General features: G+C 41.8%; 1 protein-coding gene across 1 annotated transcript in view; it reads right to left on the bottom strand.

Annotated features, from left to right (window-relative positions):
• The window catches only part of LOC124613762 (probable small nuclear ribonucleoprotein Sm D2), a 45,450-nt gene extending 25,994 nt beyond the window's left edge, over positions 1–19,456 (bottom strand). The window contains exon 1 of the mRNA XM_047142481.1: positions 19,318–19,456. Within this exon, the coding sequence (XP_046998437.1) occupies positions 19,318–19,322 (5 nt within the window). The 5' untranslated portion in view covers positions 19,323–19,456. The remainder of the gene's footprint in view (positions 1–19,317) is intronic.
• Between the last annotated feature and the right edge of the window lie 602 nt (positions 19,457–20,058).

The following is a 20,058-nucleotide window of genomic DNA, read 5'->3' on the forward strand; positions in this document are numbered from 1 at the left end:
TCTCAACCAGGCTGGTGCAAAAGGCGTGCGTGGCCAAACGGATGCCACGATATGGATAGGTTTGTGATGGCGTAAGAGGGATGGGCGTGCAGATGCAGAAACAAAGCACCCATAGTCGAGTTTCGAATGGACAAGGGACCAGTACAAACGGAGGAGGGTGGTTCGATCGGCACCCCTGGAGGTACCACTGAGGACATCGAGGAACCCTGTACAGCGGGCTGCCAGGTAAGATACATGCGAGGGCCAAGAGTTTCCTATTGTGCACAAGTCCCAGGAATTTCGTAGTTTCAATGAACAGAAGGGCAACAGGATTGTATTGTATTGTATTGTATTGTGGGGGTCGAAGGAGCCAGACTACAAAGGTCATTGGTCCCTAAATACTTACCAGGCATAAAAACAAGTAAAAGAGGTAACAAGGGACGACACAGATCAAGAAAGACACAGACAAATACCAGAAAACAAGGAAATAAAAGCACAGAGATTTACAGTGGTGGGCCGACCATGGGAAAAAAAGGGAAAAGCCAACCACCAAGAAACACACTGAAAACCATGATCTAAAAACCGTTGGCCAAAGGCCACGCTCAACACAAAATAGGACACAAACCCTTAGATCAAACGATAAAAGCCCCCTGCATGAATAAAACTCAAAACTAGGTCTGCCATTGCAGCATCATATGATAAAAGTGCAGGGAGTGTATCAGGCAGTGCAAACGTCTGCCCGAGTGCAGTTAAAAACAGACAGGCCAACAAGATGCGGACCACTGTCAACACTGATCCACAGTGGCAGAGAGGTGGGCCCTCATGGTGCAAGAGATGACTGTGCATCAGCCAGGTGTGGCCAATGCGAAGCTGGCAGAGAACATCGGAGTCCTTGCGGGAGGATCGTAAGGAGGAGTGCCACACACCAGTAGTCTCTTTGATGGCCCGAAGTTTGTTGGGTGAAGGCAGAGTGCACCATTCTTCACCCTAGGTGTAAAGTACCTTCTACCGCAAAACTGACATGAGGTCACTCTCCGAAAGGCCAATCTCCAAGGCTGGTGCACCGACAGCCTGTTTGGCCAGCGTGTCAACACGTTCATTTCCCGGCATGCCGACATGACCCGGGTTCCACACAAAGACCACAGAGCGGCCGCAACGGGCAAGAGTATGGAGAGACTCCTGGTTAGCCATCACCAGACAAGAGCAAGGGAAACACTGGTCAATAGCTCGTAAACCGCTCAGGGAGTCACTACAGATAACTAAGGACTCACTTAAGCAGTAGCAGATATACTCTAGGGCGCGAGAGATGGTGACCAGCTCGGCAGCAAAAACACTGGAGCCAGCCAGCAATGAGTGTTGTTCATAATGATCACCTAGAGTACGAGCATAACTGACATGACCAGCAACCATTGAACCGTCAGTACAGACAACGTCAGAGCCTTGAAATGCGGCAAGGATTGAAAGAAAGCAGCGGCAGAGGGCCTCAGGAGGGGCTGAGTCCTTCGAGCCCTGTGCCAAAACGAGCCTAAGGTATGGGCAGGACACACACCATGGGGGTAGACATATATGGACCCAGAAAACAGGTGCGAGAGGGAAAAACTGAAGCCCAGAGAGAAGAGCCCGGACACGAACTGAGATCGTACACCCTGATTGGGGCCGCCACTCTTGCAGATGGATGACCGAGTTGGGGAACAGCATACGGTAATTGGGATGCTTGGGCAAGCTACAAACATGGGCAGCTTAAGCAGCCAGTAATCACTGGGGCCGGATACGCAATGGAGGGACACCAGCCTCCACAAGTATGCTAGAGACAGGGCTTGTGCGGAAAGCTCCAGTGGCGGTTTGGATTCCACTGAAGGGTGGTGCCAAGCAACTACAACGCAGAAGGGGATGCCGAACTGTAAGGCTGAGATGGGACTGGATTAACGCCTGGTACAGCTGGTGCGATTCAAGCAAAAGAGTGTTACGATGCCACTAGCACGTTTGTTTAAGCTGCCGAATATGAGGGAGCCAAGTCAACCGGGCATCAAAAACCAATCCCAAAAACCGGATATGTCTCCACCACTGAAAGAGGTTCGCAGTCAAGATAAAGCCTTGGCTCACGGTGAACAATGTGATGCCAGCAGAAATGTATAATGCAGGTCTTGGCAGACGAAAACTGGAAGCTATGCACTACAGCCCAGGACTGCGCCTGGCAGATAGAGCTCTGCAACTGCCGTTCAGCAGCTGCAATGCCGGTGGAGCTATAGTATAGGCAGAAGTCATCAGCATACAAGGAAGCTGAGGCAGACGTTCTCACCACCACAGCGAGCCCATTAATTGCAACTAAAAAGAGGCAGACACTCAAGATGGATTCTTGCGGGACCACATTCTCCTGAACTCAGGAGGGACTATGGGAGGCTGCAACTTGCATGTGGAAGGAACGAAGCGACAGAAAATTTTGTATGAAAATCTGGAGCGGGCCCCAAAGACCCCACCCATGAAGCATGGTGAGGATGTGATGTCACCGTGTCGTAACATATGCCTTCCTCATGTCAAAAAAGACGGCAACCAGATGCTGAGGACAGGCAAAGGCCATACGGATGGCAGACTCCAGGCTCACCAGATTATCGGTGGCAGATCGGCCCTTACGGAAACCACCCTGAGACAGAGCCAGAAGGCACCGAGACTCGAGCAGCCAACTTAACCTCAGGCTCACCATGCTTCCAAGCAACTTGCAAAGAACATTGGTGAGGCTAATGGGGCAGTAACTGTCCACCTCCAGTGGGTTCTTGCCAGGGATTACAATGCTTTCCCGCCACTGTGATACGGTTGAAAAGGTCTAGGAGGCGTCACCGGCAGTCCACCGAGAGGTGTCTGAGCACCTGACAGTGGATGTGACCTGACCCGGGAGCCATAATAGGGCAAGCAGCTAGGGCACTTTGGAATTCCCACTCACTGAACGGAGCATTGTACGAGTCAGGGTGGCACATGTGAAACGAAAGGCTCCAATGTTCCAACCGCTCTTTCTGGTAGTGGAAGGCCAGCAGGTACTTCGCAGAAGCGGAACTCTGAGAAAAATGCTCCGCTAAGTGGTTTGCAATTCTGTCGGAGTCAGTAAATACTGCTCCATTCAGTGAAAGCCTAGGTATGCTGATGGGGGTCCGATAGCAGTAGAGTCGCCTAATCTTGGCCCAAACCTGCGATGGAGAGGTATGGAGGCCAATGGTGGAGACATACCTTTCCCAGCACTCCTGTTTGCGTCGGCGAATGAGGTGGCGGGCTCGCACACGGAGCCGTTTAAAGGTGATGAGGTGTTCCAATGAGGGATGCCGCTTGTGACGGTGCGCTGGAGGGCCCGCCTGTGATCTTTAATCGCCTCAGCGATCTTGGGCGACCACCAAGACACAGTCCTCTGCCGAGGGGCCCCAGAAGAACAGGGAATGGAAGATTCTGCTTCATCATAGGTTTAAGAGTAGTCGAATCATAGCTGATAAGGAAAAGCTGAACGAAGCGAAAAAGAGCGTAAAAAGAGCAATGAGAGAAGCATTCAACGAATTCGAACATAAAACATTGGCAAACAATCTAAACAAGAACCCTAAAAAGTTTTGGTCATATGTAAAATCGGTAAGCGGATCTAAATCCCCTATTCAGTCACTCGTTGACCACGATGGCACCGAAACAGAGGACGACCGAAGAAAGGCAGAAATACTGAATTCAGTGTTCCGAAACTGTTTCACTGCGGAAAATCGTAACACGGTCCCTGACTTCAGCCGTCGCACGGACGCCAAAATGGAAAATATTGAAATAAACGATATCGGAATTGAAAAACAACTGCTATCACTTAGTAGCGGAAAAGCATCCGGACCAGACGAGATACCCTTAAGATTCTACAGTGATTATGCTAAAGAACTTGCCCCCTTTCTATCAGCAATTTATCGTAGATCGCTGGAAGAACGTAAAGTACCTAGCGACTGGAAGAAAGCGCAGGTCGTTCCCATTTTCAAGAAGGGTCATAAATCAGATGCGAATAATTATAGGCCTATTTCGCTTACGTCAATCTGTTGTAGAATAATGGAACATGTTTTGTGTTCTCGTATTATGACGTTCTTAGATAATACAAATCTCCTTCATCATAACCAACATGGATTCCGCAAACAGAGATCATGTGAAACTCAGCTCGCCCTATTTGCCCAAGAAATTCACAGTGCCGTAGACACTGGCGAGCAGATTGATGCCGTATTCCTGGACTTCAGGAAGGCATTTGATACGGTTCCGCACTTACGTTTAGTGAAAAAAATACGAGCTTACGGAATATCGGACCAGGTTTGTGATTGGATTCAGGATTTCCTAGAAGAAAGAACACAACATGTCATTCTTAACGGTTCAAAATCTGCAGATGTAGAGGTAATTTCGGGAGTACCGCAGGGAAGCGTGATAGGACCTTTATTGTTTACAATATACATAAATGACTTAGTTGACAACATCGGTAGCTCCGTGAGGCTATTTGCAGATGACACGGTTGTCTACAAGAAAGTAGCAACATCAGAAGACTCGTACGTACTCCAGGAGGACCTGCAGAGGATTAATGCATGGTGCGACAGCTGGCAGCTTTCCCTAAACGTAGATAAATGTAATATAATGCGCATACATAGGGGCAGAAATCCATTCCAGTACGATTATGCCATAGGTGGTAAATCATTGGAAGCGGTAACGACCGTAAAATACTTAGGAGTTACTATCCGGAGCGATCTGAAGTGGAATGATCACATAAAACAAATAGTGGGAAAAGCAGGCGCCAGGTTGAGATTCATAGGAAGAATTCTAAGAAAATGTGACTCATCGACGAAAGAAGTAGCTTACAAAACGCTTGTTCGTCCGATTCTTGAGTATTGCTCATCAGTATGGGACCCTTACCAGGTTGGATTAATAGAAGAGATAGACATGATCCAGCGAAAAGCAGCGCGATTCGTCATGGGGACGTTTAGTCAGCGCGAGAGCGTTACGGAGATGCTGAACAAGCTCCAGTGGCGGACACTTCAAGAAAGGCGTTACGCAATACGGAGAGGTTTATTATCGAAATTACGAGAGAGCACATTCCGGGAAGAGATGGGCAACATATTACTACCGCCCACATATATCTCGCGTAATGATCACAACGAAAAGATCCGAGAAATTAGAGCAAATACGGAGACTTACAAGCAGTCGTTCGTCCCACGCACAATTCGCGAATGGAACAGGGAAGGGGGGATCAGATAGTGGTACAATAAGTACCCTCCGCCACACACCGTAAGGTGGCTCGCGGAGTATAGATGTAGATGTAGTAATAATGCCAGTGGTGACCGAGTGAACCACCGCATCAATGGTGTCATTGGTAAGAGGCTCAATAGTGGCAATGGTGGTGAACAAGTCCCAGTCAGCCTTATTCATAGCCCATCTGCAGGGGCACCCAGAAGAGTGACGCTGTGGCAGTGACAGAAAGATCAGAAAGTGGTCACTACCGCACAAGTTGTCATGCACACTCCATTAGACATACGATAATAGGCTGGGGCTGTAGATCGAAAGACTGATGATGGCCGAGTACGTGCCATGCGCCACACTGAAATGTGTGAAGGCACCATTATTTAAAAGAGAGAGGTTGAGCTGTGCCAACACTTGCTCAATGATGCTGCCTCAGCCTGTTGTCACTGATCCACTCCACAGAGTGTTATGAGCATTGAAGTCATCCAGTAACAGAAAAGGTGGCAGCAATTGGGCTATCAGTGCAGCCAGGACATGCTACGGGACATCACCATCTGGTGGAAGATTTAGACTCTGCAGACAGTAACAGCCTGAGGCGTCCACACCCGAACAGCCACAGCCTCTAAAGGTGTTTGTAGAGGGACACACTCACTGTAAAGAGTGTGAAGGATGTAGATGCAGACGCCACCAGATAACCTCTCATAAGCTGCCCGGTTCTTACAATAATCCCAATAGCCACGGAGGGCGCGGGTTCGCGCCGCAGGAACCCAAGTTTCCTGAAGAGCAATGCAGAGGAAAGGGTGAAGACTGAGAAGTTGTCAGAGCTCAGCAAGATAGTGGAAAAAACCACTGCAGTTCCGCTGGAGGATGACATTGTCCATGGCCGAGAAAGGCGTGAAGAGACCGAGGTGCAGATTATGCTGCTGGGTCACCTGCTGCCACTGATTGAGTACCTGTGCGAGTGACACCCATTGTGTCTGAGGGTCCGGCGAGATCTAGGTCCTCAGCGGACGCCAGAATCTCTCCCTCGTCCTCAGAGGAATGGAACATTCTGCAGCAGTAAGGATAATGTTGGTGAAATAGTCCACCTGAACATCACAACTGGGGAAATCATGTTCTTCAGAGGTTGCCAGGGAGGAGTAAAGCTGCCAGTCAGCCTTAGTAAGCTGCCATTTGGGCGTGCACGCAGATGGTAGGAGTCAACAAACAGACAGCACACAGGAAATGGCCGCTCGAGTAAGTGTCAGAAAGAACAGACCACCCAAGACGATGGGCAAGATGGGCAGTGCAAAAGGATAGATCCATATGGGAATAGGTGTGCAAGGAGACGGAAAGGAAAGTGGGTGCTCCAGAGTTAAGGCAGAAGTTGGTTGGCGATACAAAGGCCGGCTGGGCTAGCGTACCATGTGGCGACATCGCTGAAGAGGATCCTCAAGTTGGCGAAGCAGAAGACCATTTCCCATTGGTGGACTTCTTCAAGCCCTTCCCGTTAGAGGAAGACTCGGGTGATGTTTGGCTGGAGGGATGGAGGAAGTCTTTGCGGGAGTACTCCTTCTGTCCTTTCCAGTCAACCGGTTGTGTAGCTGGTGGCTGCGCCCTTTGAGGCGAGAGTTGGACGGGGGAATGGTGATGCTACCTTAAGACTGGGTGATTTCACAACCTCAGAGCTGTATTTTAGGTCGTATGGCTGCATGGCCATGTCCTTAATGGAGCAAGGGGTAACAAGAACAGAACTATAGGTACCAGGAGAACGCAGGGTTTGCGACTGGGTAAGGCACCTTTTCCTTTACCTGGATCTCTTGAACAGTCCGCTCATCAAGATACAAGGGACAATCCCAAGAGGAGGTGGCATGGGCGCCATTGCAGTTGATACAGTGGGGAGAAGGAGGTGGGCAATCGCCCTCGTGTGCATCCCTATCACAGGTGATACATTTGGCGGGGTGTCGACAAGACATTTTAGTATGGTTGAAACAATGACACTGGTAGCAGTGCATCATATTTGGAATGAACGGCCGGAATGTGATAATTTCATAGCCTGCTTTGCACTTGAACGGAAGCACCACTCTATCAAAGGTGAGAAAGAGTGCGGGTGGGCACTAAGGAGGAATCAACCTTTTTCCATTACACGATGGACAACAATGACACCCTGATCAGAGGTAAGATTGGATTTCGGCCTTGATTAGACCGCCTAACAGCCTGGTGTAAATTACACCACGGGAAGAATTCATAGTTCTATGGGCCTCGACACGAACAAGAGCAGGATTTCACAGGGCCAGCAACTGCATCAACACCTTTCTGAATAATAAACGGATTTACTGTGGAGAAGGACTGACCGTATTCAGTATGTGAGACGTCAAGGAACCGTAGTGCAGCGGGAAGGGTCTTTGAATCATTAACCTCCCCTGAAACTCAACTTCTGGATCCTTCAATTTACCCAGCTCCCTCTCCTTATGTCCTAACTTTTTACAGCTTCTTTAGTTTTAATCAACAGTTCATCACCAAAAAAATTAGAATCTGAACCCACATCTGCATCTTTAACTGTCTTATCAGTTCAATCATCATGTTGAGTGCCACAGCTGATTGACACTAATGTTAATGAAACCACCAATGTTGTATTATCACACATTAATGTTAACAATATACGACAAACCATCCACTTTGGTTATTTTATCTCTATTACACGTCCAATGACATTACATCTTATGTAATAACTTTATTCACAGGATACGAGTGTTCTGCGAGGTCACAATAATTATTACATTCCACATAACTACTTTACAACAGTTTTGTATAAGCACTCATCTGCTCTTTTGCTGCTATGCATTATTCTTTTGTAAATGTTGTATCTAAATTTTGAAATTTTTTAAGTAACTTTTCACAAGTAATTTCTATATTTCAGATTTTGTCTTTACTTGCAACAATTATGATTCTACAATCAATGTACTGCGCTCGACAGAGGCCATGCAGTTGAGCAGTTCTGTCTGGATGATACCTTCTGTAACACACTGGTTCAAAATGGTTCAAATGGCTCTGAGCACTATGTGACTTAACATCTGAGGTCATCAGTCGCCTAGAACTTAGAATTAATTAAACCTAACCAACCTAAGGACATCACACACATCCATGCCCGAGGCAGGATTCGAACCTGCTACTGTAGCGCCTAGAACCGCGCGGCCACTCTGTCCGGCAACACACTGGTAAAACTTATTTATTACAGACTGTTGGCAACGTGAGCTGCCTATTTTATTCGTTAAGATGGTATAGCTTTCAGCCGTAATTCCTCATTTTGTTTAACTGCAGACAACATCCTGATATTCTATAAGAAAGAAAGCGGTTGTAACAAAAATGTTTATTAATAAAACTTTTGTCTCATCAATCATTAACATTAGTTGCAAATCTGGTTCCAAAATCTTAGTGTTACTTAAGCATTTTGAATCCTCCCAGTGTTCACACATTCAATTCCATGCATACAACTTTCTTTCACGGGGTCCATCCGTGTGAAATCAACCACTGGTCTGGTTCTTGACATCTCAGTTTTTTATATGCTTTTGTACATTTATATCAGTAGTTTGCATGATAAATTGCAAAATAAAATTTGTTTGGACTTTTCATTTTTGACTTCTGTCATTCCACAGGACCCACCAAATCAAACAATTAAAAAGTTCAAAGGAGTTGTAATAATAACTTTTCTACAGCAGAAGATACCTTCTCAAAATTAAATAACTTTAAAAAAAAAAAAAATGCTTTATTATTGTATTTCTAAACACAGTTCAATTTCATAATAGTACAACTGCTTGGAAAATGTAAATTACAGCTTGTATGTACATTGACTGCCATGATCACCTGCCATTTTCCACATTAACAGTTCAGATGCTGCAGAATTTCAAGTGAAATTTTGAAGCAAATCACAGCAGTTTTTCTCTGTGTACTCTTTACAATCCTTTGTCACGCATACAACACAAAACTGTATTTTATTTATATTGTAGATAACAACTGCTCTATATAGTATGAATTTTGTGCCTCAAATTGTATTGCCTGTGTGACAATACTTTACTGCATTATGTTCACGTTTCTGTTAGTGTTACACAACATGAAAATTCAACAATCTGTCCTTATTTGCTTTCTAGGTGTCTAAACGATTTCTCGGTTTAAGAATGTCATCTGTTGAGAGATCATGTGTGATTAGAGAAAAACTTAAACAGGATCCAGGGAAGTACGCATGAGATCGAATGTGCACAAAAGATTTAAATTAAGTAGAATGAAAGAAAAACAAGCACCTCAAACTGATAGAAAGGATTTAAAATTCAAGTGTGAGCAGCACAGGATAAGATAAGCTAAAATTATTAGGCAAGACAAAACATCTCCACAAAAGGGCTCTCATAGCAGCAGCAGGTCACTGGAAAGCAGTTGCTAAAGTAAGAGTAAGTAGAATGAAAGAAAAACAAGCACCTCAAACTGATAGAAAGGATTTAAAATTCAAGTGTGAGCAGCACAGGATAAGATAAGCTAAAATTATTAGGCAAGACAAAACATCTCCACAAAAGGGCTCTCATAGCAGCAGCAGGTCACTGGAAAGCAGTTGCTAAAGTAAGAGAGAGGTTTGTCAAATAGCCCAAGGAGAGGTAAAACAATGGTAGCAAAATTGTTTGTTGATGAGTTACCAGAACTTGCATGAAAGCTGACTGTAGCTCGGAGGCAAAAGTCTGAATGAATCAACAAGCTAATGTGACACAGTTTTATCATCATGATAACACTGGCAGGACACAACCAGGTAAAAATGAAAAAGTTACCATAAAGAATTCCCAAACTGGGAGGGTGTAGAAATGCACAAAATGATGACTATAACTGAAGCCTATGACCAAATTGTGAAGGGATGTACAGACTGTTTTATTAAAAAATCTGTTTCAACTTCACCTATTATTCCCATTTCTTTTATCCTCCATAATACACGTGTATGTACGTACCATGCTAATACACGGTTTATGGTGGAAAATATAGGAAAAGAAACAGTATTCCCACTCAGGACACAAGAATTAGTAGCCCTCCTTTTAAATGACTGAAAACTTTTGTGTTGCGTATGTTTAATTATAATTGTTTTCACCTTCATTTCAACGGTAAACTCCCTTGCATTTCTCCTATTCCATACTAATGTATAACGTCTTGCGTGTCACACAAACAACAGTCACACACATCACACAAACAACATTTTCAAACAAAAAATAAATGCGACATACATGTTCGTGAGAAATTTCTATTGTGTTGTCTTACTAGTGAATATTTAATTTACAATATAACAACATGTCCCTGAAATTGACAGGACAAGATAAATGAGTTTTAATAAAATCTCAACTTACCTGGAAAAGATGTGTTCCCACCTGTCACCACACAGGCAACAAAAATTTCTGCTTGTTTATGTTAACTGTATTTATCTTCAATGGTTCAAATGTATTGCTTCACTTACAATGCATACTACTACAATGTGACAAATGAAAAGTTTTAGTGCATAAGTGGTGCCACCCATGATGATTTTTTCACAGGGTATTTGTTGTCACAATGTGATGCATGCAACCACGGAATGGCCCACTTATTTATTTTTAAAACTTACAAAACTGTGCATTTTTTATTGTTTTGAAGCCTGAAGACCACCACTCTAAAATTATTTCACTTACAGACCTGGAATTTATACTATTTTATTAAGTTTCTTACAATTTCATAACCCTGCTTCTTTTTAAATTTTGAAACTTTTAAAACAGTAACTTTTTTCTTTGGGGGGGGGGGGGGGGGGTGTCAAGGATGTATACTAAGTTGTAATGCAAACTTTAAATGACAAAAACCAAATAAGGCTATAAAATCATATAATGCTCACTTCAAAGTACCCAGGAACATGTATCTGCCTTAGTTGATCAGCACCAGCAACCCATGATACAAAGACATCCCATTTATATTAAATACAAAAACCATTTCCTAGACTGTCTGAAATCCTTCCCCACCAGACACCTGGGTTGTCACCAGTGATGCCACCGACTTCTATACTAACATCCCCCCTGTACATGGTCTGTCTATCTGCTGCTGCTGAACATTTCCTCAGTCAGCACCCACCTGATTCCAAACTTATGACATCCTCCCTGCTCACCTTAATTGTCTCTATACTTTCAAACAGCTACTTCACCTTTAAGGGGACTAACATACAAACAGATGGACTCAGGGTGAGGCTGACTTGTTAAAATTCCTAGAATCTATAAATATCTTCTCCCAATTAAATTTCACATGGTCCTACTCTGAATCTCATGCCACTTTCCTTGATGTTGATCTCTTGCTCACTGAAGACTGGCCACGCACTTCTGTTAACATTAAACCTACTGACAAGCAACAGTAATTACATTTTGACAGTTGCCATCCTATCCATGTCAAATGTTCCCTACCTTGGTATTTGAGGCAAACATATTTGTTTGGATGCATACTCTTCACAGCCATACCCCACTATTCTCACCTCAGCATTCACTAGACATAATTACCCCACAAGCCTCACTCCACGGCAGATTTTCTGGGTCATCATATCCAATCCTGACACTGCTGATAAAAAAAAAAAAAAAAAACTTTGGAGCACATCATTTGTCACTTAGTATTAGCCATGTCTTGAATGTATCAATGAGCTACTTCCAACAAGGCTATGACTTCTTAAAATCATGCCTTGAAATGAGGTCCACTCTGTCAGATTCTGCCCACCACACCTAGAATAGCTTTTCTCACCCTCCCATGTATCCCTTTCAGACCCTGTGCTCCTTCTGCACCCACTCCCTAGCCTATGGCTCCTACTCCTGTGACCATCCCCACTGCAAAACTTGCCCCATGCACCCTCATACCACTACCTATATCAGCCCTGTAACTGGCAAAACATATTGTCAAAGGGAGAGCCACCTGTGAAATGTCACAACATGTACTAACTATTATGTATACAATGTTCAGCATTTTACATCGACATGACTACTACCAAGTTATGAGTTATGATGAATGGGCATGGACAGAGGGAGTATACCGGCATCACACAATTCCTGTCACAGAACCTGCTCTACAACATGACAGCCGTGACCTCGGTGTCTTTCACCACACGCGCTACCTAGATTCTTCCCCAGACACCAATTTCTCAGAACTCCACAGGTGAACTAGCGCTAAAACATGTCCTTGGTTTTCACCACCCGCCTGCCTCTAATTTACATTAATTTCTTCCATCTCAACATTTCCTCACAGTAACTACTCCTTTCTTCACTCCATTTAGTTTTCTACATCTTTCATTTCCTGACTTGTCTGTATTTCACTGTCCCCCTCCCACGTCTGTTACAACATACGACATACTTAGCTTTTCACTCCTAGTACCTCATGCGCTATGTTTTAGCAGTAATCTCTGCCTTGCATATTACCCTGTCTTCTACCTGTAAGCTCTCAGGTTTTCAAACCTCATCTGGAGCAATCACCAACAATCAGTCTTTCCTTCTCATCCTGTCTGTAAGACTCCCCTGAACTTTGGTTCTGGGTGACTTTTGCGAACTCTACTGCGTTTCCTAAACATCTCCAGTTTCTTTCCCTTACCTTCAACCCTTCTACTGGAGGAAAGAGCAACTGGCTCTGAAAGCTTGCATAAGTAAAATCTTTTTTTATGTCTGTGTTGTCCTGCCACCACTTGGTGAGCAGATTTTCTATCTATCCACTAAACCCCCCCCCCCTCCACACACACACACACACACACACACACACACACACACACACACACACACACACACACAATGAAATATGCATGTAATCCCTTACATTATGTTAACTGTTGTATAGCATGGTTTAGCATAATTTTAGAAGTGTGCTAATTAGTACTAATAATTTCATTTTAACTATAATTTTATGACCCAGCTTGCAAAATTCATTTCTGTATGTATGACCAACAATATTTTCAATACAAAACATTCCAGTTTTGAAATTTTCAGAATTAAAAAAAGTTTAGTTGAGGGAAATTTAGCATATTTATGAATTTCGTCAACTAGCACACATTCTCAAAGATTATAAACTGAATACAACAGTATAGATGTCAGGTTTGATCGAATACGGCCATTTTAAGATTTAAAAATGCAGCAAAACTGCAAATTTTTGGAAACTTAAAAAATTAATCACTTAAAAATGGTAAGCCCAAACAATCTAATTTTGGATATCATATTTTGACAGGTACAATAAAATGCCTATAAATTACAAAATTGTAGACCTTTAAGGTTTTCTTTTTCTTGGCAGCTTTCACATGGAATCACCGAGTATTGGCGATGATTAAATTACGCTCTGTGCAAAATTTTATCAGGTGGCTTCCTCTTCATTCCTTTCCTCCCATCCACATTTTCTTACTAAAAAACCACCACTTCCTTTTCTTACTACCGAATTCCAGTCACCTATCACAAACTCTTGTCTCCCTTAACCATCTGAACAACATCCTTTATCTCGTGGAACAGTAAAATCTCTCAATTTGTTGAGCATGCCAACATATATACTTGTACTACAGGGCAATTTCGTCTCAAATGATACGGGTCAAGAGTGAATACGTCACATCACTATTCCAAAGTTTGCCGGGAAAAAAAGAGAGAGAGAGAGAGAGAGAGAGAGAGAGAGAGAGAGAGAGAGAGAGAGAGAGAGAGTTCATTTGTTTTTTCATCTGCTTCTCACTGAACTTTTATAACTGAGCTGAATTTGCACACAGACAAGGACGATCCAACAAGAGCAATACTGGGAAACGGGAATTGCACACTGATCTTTTGATGATGGCCATTTGGAAGTATTACCAGGACTTGGGGTGTTATATCTTGCAGCTCTGTCCCATCTACCACTGATTGTCATATACATACGAAATGAAGCGGCTCATTATAAAGTCTTCTAAAATATACTGGGGTCTCAGCATTTCACACAAAGTAATAGGCTGCACTCTATGGAGAACCATTCTTGCAATGTAGGTGCCACTACGGGATGCAACCCAGTTGTGACTTGATTGAATTCCTACCACAGGCTTCATAGCAGACCACTCATCTCTTTTTCAAATGAATTCCCTTAATATACTTACTTAGAATTGAGAATTTTATGTTTTTTACTAATGTTGATAAGGTGTGTACAAATTCAGTAGCATCGACAGCTTCATGCTGGAGATTAAATCCTGTTGCAAGATGTTTACATAGATCTCCTTAACCCGTCACATTCACTTTTTCCAAGACCTGTTGCTGAAAATATCAGGTTTTTTTGTCATAATTCCTGTACTACAGTGTTGACCAAGCTCATAAAGCTGAAAGAGGTTTTTAAAATGAGATATTGCATCATCTGTCAGATACACACGTTTAGGAAATGCATGGCATCTAGCTGTGGCATGTCTATGAATCTTCTGCATACAATGGGGAACTATTCCTTTCATGACTGAATGCCTAACCTCTGTAACAAACTTATCTGGCTCTACTGTCTACTTCACCAACTCTCCTCCCTCCAGCAGTGCATAAGTTATGTCACTGTCAGTATCCTGAAGGTGTAATGCTTCAACAGTCCACTTCAGCACCAGGGCACACTGCACACTGTTGCAGCAAACATTTATCTTGTGGCTCTTGACATGTACACAAAAACCTCCAGTCCGTCTCTGTGTACTACTTTTGGCAAAACAAATAAGTTTCAAGTTAGTGCAGTAAATACATGTGCGTATTTCCTTCACTTGCTGGCATTTTAGCCATTTTTGTCGTAAGGAGTATCATTTTGTGAAACCAATTTTTAAATTCAAGTTCTCCTTTTTTATTAGGAGATATGTTTCTCTTATTGATCTTATCATATATCTTTTACCTTTTAAACTTGTTCATCACTTTCACTAACAGAACATCAGCCTGGTTAGGACTTTATGTGCTGCAATCTTTGTCATCACTTTGGCAATATTCCAGGGGAACAGAACACTTATCTTGCAACAGATGCCCACATTCTTTATTTGACAAGCTTTTCAAATCAAATACTGTGAGGAAGTGGGTATGTATTTTTGTATCTGCTGCTTAGAGTAGCTGCCCGGGATCAGTGTCAGTAATTGTACCTTCACAGTATAGGCGGCTGCTGAGAGCAGAAGTTAGGTTTTGAAACCACACATCATATTTCATGCACATTTCACTATCTTCAGGTTCTACACCAACTGCATCAACATTATACACTTCACAAAATTTTGAAGGTTTTGCTTGTGTAAAACCTGTTTCAATTTCTTCCACTTTTCTTTTTACATGTTGTTTTCTTCTTGTGCTTCTTACCTTTCCTAGCCATTTAGGAGGGGGGGGATATAGTAGAGGCAACAGCAGAAATGCTAACATTCAATGCAACAACTTCACACTCAGAAATATAAACATCGGCACTGTCTTTTTCAGTTTCACATTCATGTGAGGGAGTGTTCTGGTGGGTTGTCACAATTTCTTGTTGTAGTGGGTGTAGCAATTCCTGCATAATGGATGTGATGCTAATACCATTACTTGGGGACCAAGATATTTCTGCAACACCCCTGAGAGATTTCCAACAACACTGAAGTCTTTTCACTATTCTTAGCCTAAACACCACCACCTTGTGTCTTTTTTCATAGTCCACACACCTCACTCTTTCACTGCTTTATTTTCTTAGTGGCATTGTATCCCACAAAAAGTTCAAACCAAACACAAAACCCTATGCAGAATGGTTTACATGGAAGTTCTCACTCATTTGTTATAAACAGAAGAGCATTGAAAACAGTGTCGCCAACATGCATATTTTACACCAGAAAATCAGTGCTGTGAAATATGCAGAAGTCGGATTTTTTTTTTTTAACACTTTACACAGAAAAATATTGCCCTCTGTGTTTGCACTGACTACCAACATATTAACCAAACAATATTTTCTGTAATTCTCAAAAGTTTTAGGATGGGGTTTCGAAGTAAATAAGTCATAAAAACCTTTAAAAATGCAATTTTTTTACAGTTTTAATAATAAATATTTACATGATACAGATAGTGGGAACGAAGAATATACTGTTTATAATTAGATAAGTAGTATCTGGTAACATGACAAAAGAGTGTGTTATGCAACTTTCCAAACAACAAAAAAAAAAAATTAACTAAATTTTGTATTTCCGTCTCTAAATTTGTAAGATAAAGGAACCCAATTGGTGTGTGAGCGTCAATCAACACACCGAGAGGGAGATTTAATGCAAAACATCTACCATGTTTCCAGTACTTTAGGTTTATTAGTAATATTATTATGCTGTTTACTGTTTTGAGAGTTATTTACAAAATATAAGTTTTTCAAAGGGCCTTACCATTTACAGAAATTAAGATAAAAGGAAAATACATTATGTGTTAACACTTAACACTTACGACGTAGCGGTGTAGTATACATTTTTTCAGAGAAATCCATGACCACGAGTTGACATGATCTGTATGATTTGAGATAAAATCACACTACTGCAGTGGGCATTGCCTTCGTGTCTGCTATGAAAATGATCTCACTGCACTGTACACAGTATCTTACCCACATTCCTATTTTCTTATTCACTATTACAACTACTACAGCATTATCCTCCTTTGATTTTCCCTATACTGATCTGTCAAGAAGACCTTCCTGAGATTGCTCTTTGCTAGTTTCCACTGTAACTTCAACCTTTTTATTTCTGTATTAAATTCTCTAACCGATTAAGGGATGTACCATTCCACACACCAACCTGTAGACTGTCGATTTTGTTTTCCGTCATGACATCCACAGCATCCCGACCCGTAGATCCAAATGTGGGACTATTTTACGCAAGAAGACGCCATTATCATTATGCCAAACAGTAGAGCTGTATGTCCTTGGAGGGGGAAAGGATGATAATGGCTAGAGTTTCACCTTCCTTTCAGCCATTCCCAGTAACAGCACAGCAAAACAAGGTAAGTCAATTATCCACACTGTTGCCCCTGGAACTTATGAAAAGGCTGCTGCCCTCTCCAGAAACAATGGGTTAGTCTGGCCTCTCCGCAGTTTCCCCTCAACTGCAGTTGCACCAAAAGTATTGACACCATCATTATTGAGGTGCACAATCCACCTCACCTTGGTAAAGCTGTTAGTTCATGGGGAGGGGGAAGGAGACAATATTGTCCATATGAAGAGAGAGAGAGAGAGAGAGAGAGAGAGAGAGAGAGAGAGAGAGAGAGAGAGAAAACACCCTTAGTGAGCTTAACTGGGAATTCTCCCTAGGCACAGTTCTTGCAAGATCCTGTTGGGTTAATTAAGATAAGCTGTCTGTAGAGAAGAAATGCAATCATTATGCTGCAACCATGGCATATATCACACTGGGAACATGAGGAACCTGTAAAGGGACATTTTTCCTCACCCCTACTAGGCAACTGGAATAAGGCAAAAATTGATAATATCTGTAACAATGTACACTCCGATGCTGCCATGTCCTTGACAGTAACTAGCTTATATGTAGATATTACGAGTTTAAGGAGTATTGGGGATAGCAGCTGTATTTCCTCTATTGAGTTACAATGATCACAGGCCTTCATACTGCCAACTTTTAAAACCCACAAATATGTACTCAATCCCAGGTAAGGTAGTTCTCAACATCTGTTATTGATATGCTGACAATCAGGAGAATTACATAAACCATGCTACCATTAATCAAACAACACAAACGTGTGTAAATACTGATACATTGTGATTCATTATACATGGTGCTACACTGTTTTACAGGAGGACCCTCTAAATTTGATTTTTTTCTGGAGAAAAGATGAGATAGATTATATTGCTCACTTTTACAATCACTTTTACAAGGTTAACATCACATTTTCACTTAAACCTGTCATAGATTTGATGGACCAAAAATATTAAAAAAGGCAAATTCAGAAGAGTTAAAACATGCTGTAATGATACGCAGTTCACAAAAACATACCAGGGGCTATCTACTTCGAGCACAAGGCAAATAATATCATAGCACCTGTAACAAAACTAGGATGATCTAATCGTCCTATTCGCACTAGCCCATAATTTAAAGACACAAAGTAACAAGAGATCTGTATAACAAGTGATGGTTCATATTTGTACAGCATTTGGGGGTTTTCTGCTTTTCCACACGCCACTCCAACCTTTCATTAAACCAGATTCTCATTAACTTCTTTTTTTTTGTTCCAAGTACACAGTCATTTCCAATACATGGACAACATTCACACTTCGAACGATAGCTGATGTAGGGGTACTTACAAACATATGCTCAAAACTAACTGTTAATAATTAGCCATCGGCGGAGAGAGCCTATAAATGATTAGTACTGAATAAAGCGTTAGTGTGTGATATTGGCCCACCCAACTGCTGAAATTTTGGTTATGTTGAAAGACTGACCTGTAGCTTTGCCTGAGGTGTAGGTTAGGTTGAAAAATGATAATTTGGTTGTGTTGGCGAAGTTAACGAATGTGAATGCCAATAAAGATCAATATCTGATGCTAGTTATACAGAGTAAATCAATTACGAAAAAAGGAAATTGGGGCCACTACCTTACTAAGGCGCAAACGAATGCATGTGCTACGTGCTAATGTGTTTTTTTAATAACGGAACATTTGGAGTTTAGGTTGCAATAGCTTATTTCAGAAGCAATAACAGGACAGAACTAAGATCATACCTACTGTAAACAACAACACTAAATCTATAGCACGCCAGCATACAAGTCATTATTAAGTTATAAATTACATCATCAAGTTATACACTACAACAAATATCATGTTAATTGCTTAACGAAATGTTATACTCGGCAGGGAGGGGTTCAATAAATAACTTTAGCCCATACTAGACATGTGACTAAGCCAAGTATAGTGATCGCTTATTTACGAACGCACAGAAACTTTCTGGGCAACGTGGGATCCAAGTTCGTTTATTTGTAACAAATACGCAAAACGACAAAATACTACGTTTTATTTTTGCAAGAATTTCTCTTTCTGACACAATATTTTCAATAACATATACACAACCGCAAACAAATTCAATACACCAACCGGATAACATGGTCCGAGAAAGAAACAAAGCCCATAACAATAAAACCCTCCTTCCACATGCAACTTTACAAAGGATAAGACAAAACATACTTACGACATTTCTTAATAGTAGTATAGCAGTTTCGTTGCAACACTAAAAGAAGAGAACTACCGCTTCCTCACAATCCAAAAACAACGCCACTCTACCGCAATATCTCGAAATCAGAATCGATATGCACTCTTTAATGATATTGATTACAACTCAAAGATATATGAAGAATGTAATGTAATGCACTTTCTGCAACTGTGGCAGAAACATTGATCATAGATTATTTATGGGAAGAAACGCTGCACAAGGACATGATCGTTAATAATTCATGGTTTAATATACGCTGTTTAAGATATGCCAGCTAGGAAAATAGACTTCTAGAATGCGGAAAATCCAAGTCATAGAATGGTTCAGAACTAGCTACCTATTTTTTAAAATTATTATATCCATGGTGGCTCAACACCAACACAGCAGTTTCAAGAATAAGGAAAAACTAAAACTAGACACACTCATTTTTGAACCATTAATTTATTTTTCTATTATTAAATTATTGAGGCTAGTAGCAGTTTTCTTCCTCGCTGAGACAGTCTATATAAAATATTTCCACATACAGTATGGTACTTTAGACATACAACACTCATTTTAAATCTTATTTCATTATTAGCTACGACTGTTGACAACATATCGTGATACATGAATGTTGGAATTACGAGATCGTCTAAGACACGTCATACGTCAGCAAGATATTCAGTTACGACCACACGCTGTAATCTGTATGCCGAAATGTCTGCTCACATAGTATCTGCG

Source organism: Schistocerca americana, chromosome 1 (genome assembly GCF_021461395.2).
Source record: "Schistocerca americana isolate TAMUIC-IGC-003095 chromosome 1, iqSchAmer2.1, whole genome shotgun sequence".
Taxonomy (NCBI): Eukaryota; Metazoa; Arthropoda; class Insecta; order Orthoptera; family Acrididae; genus Schistocerca; species Schistocerca americana.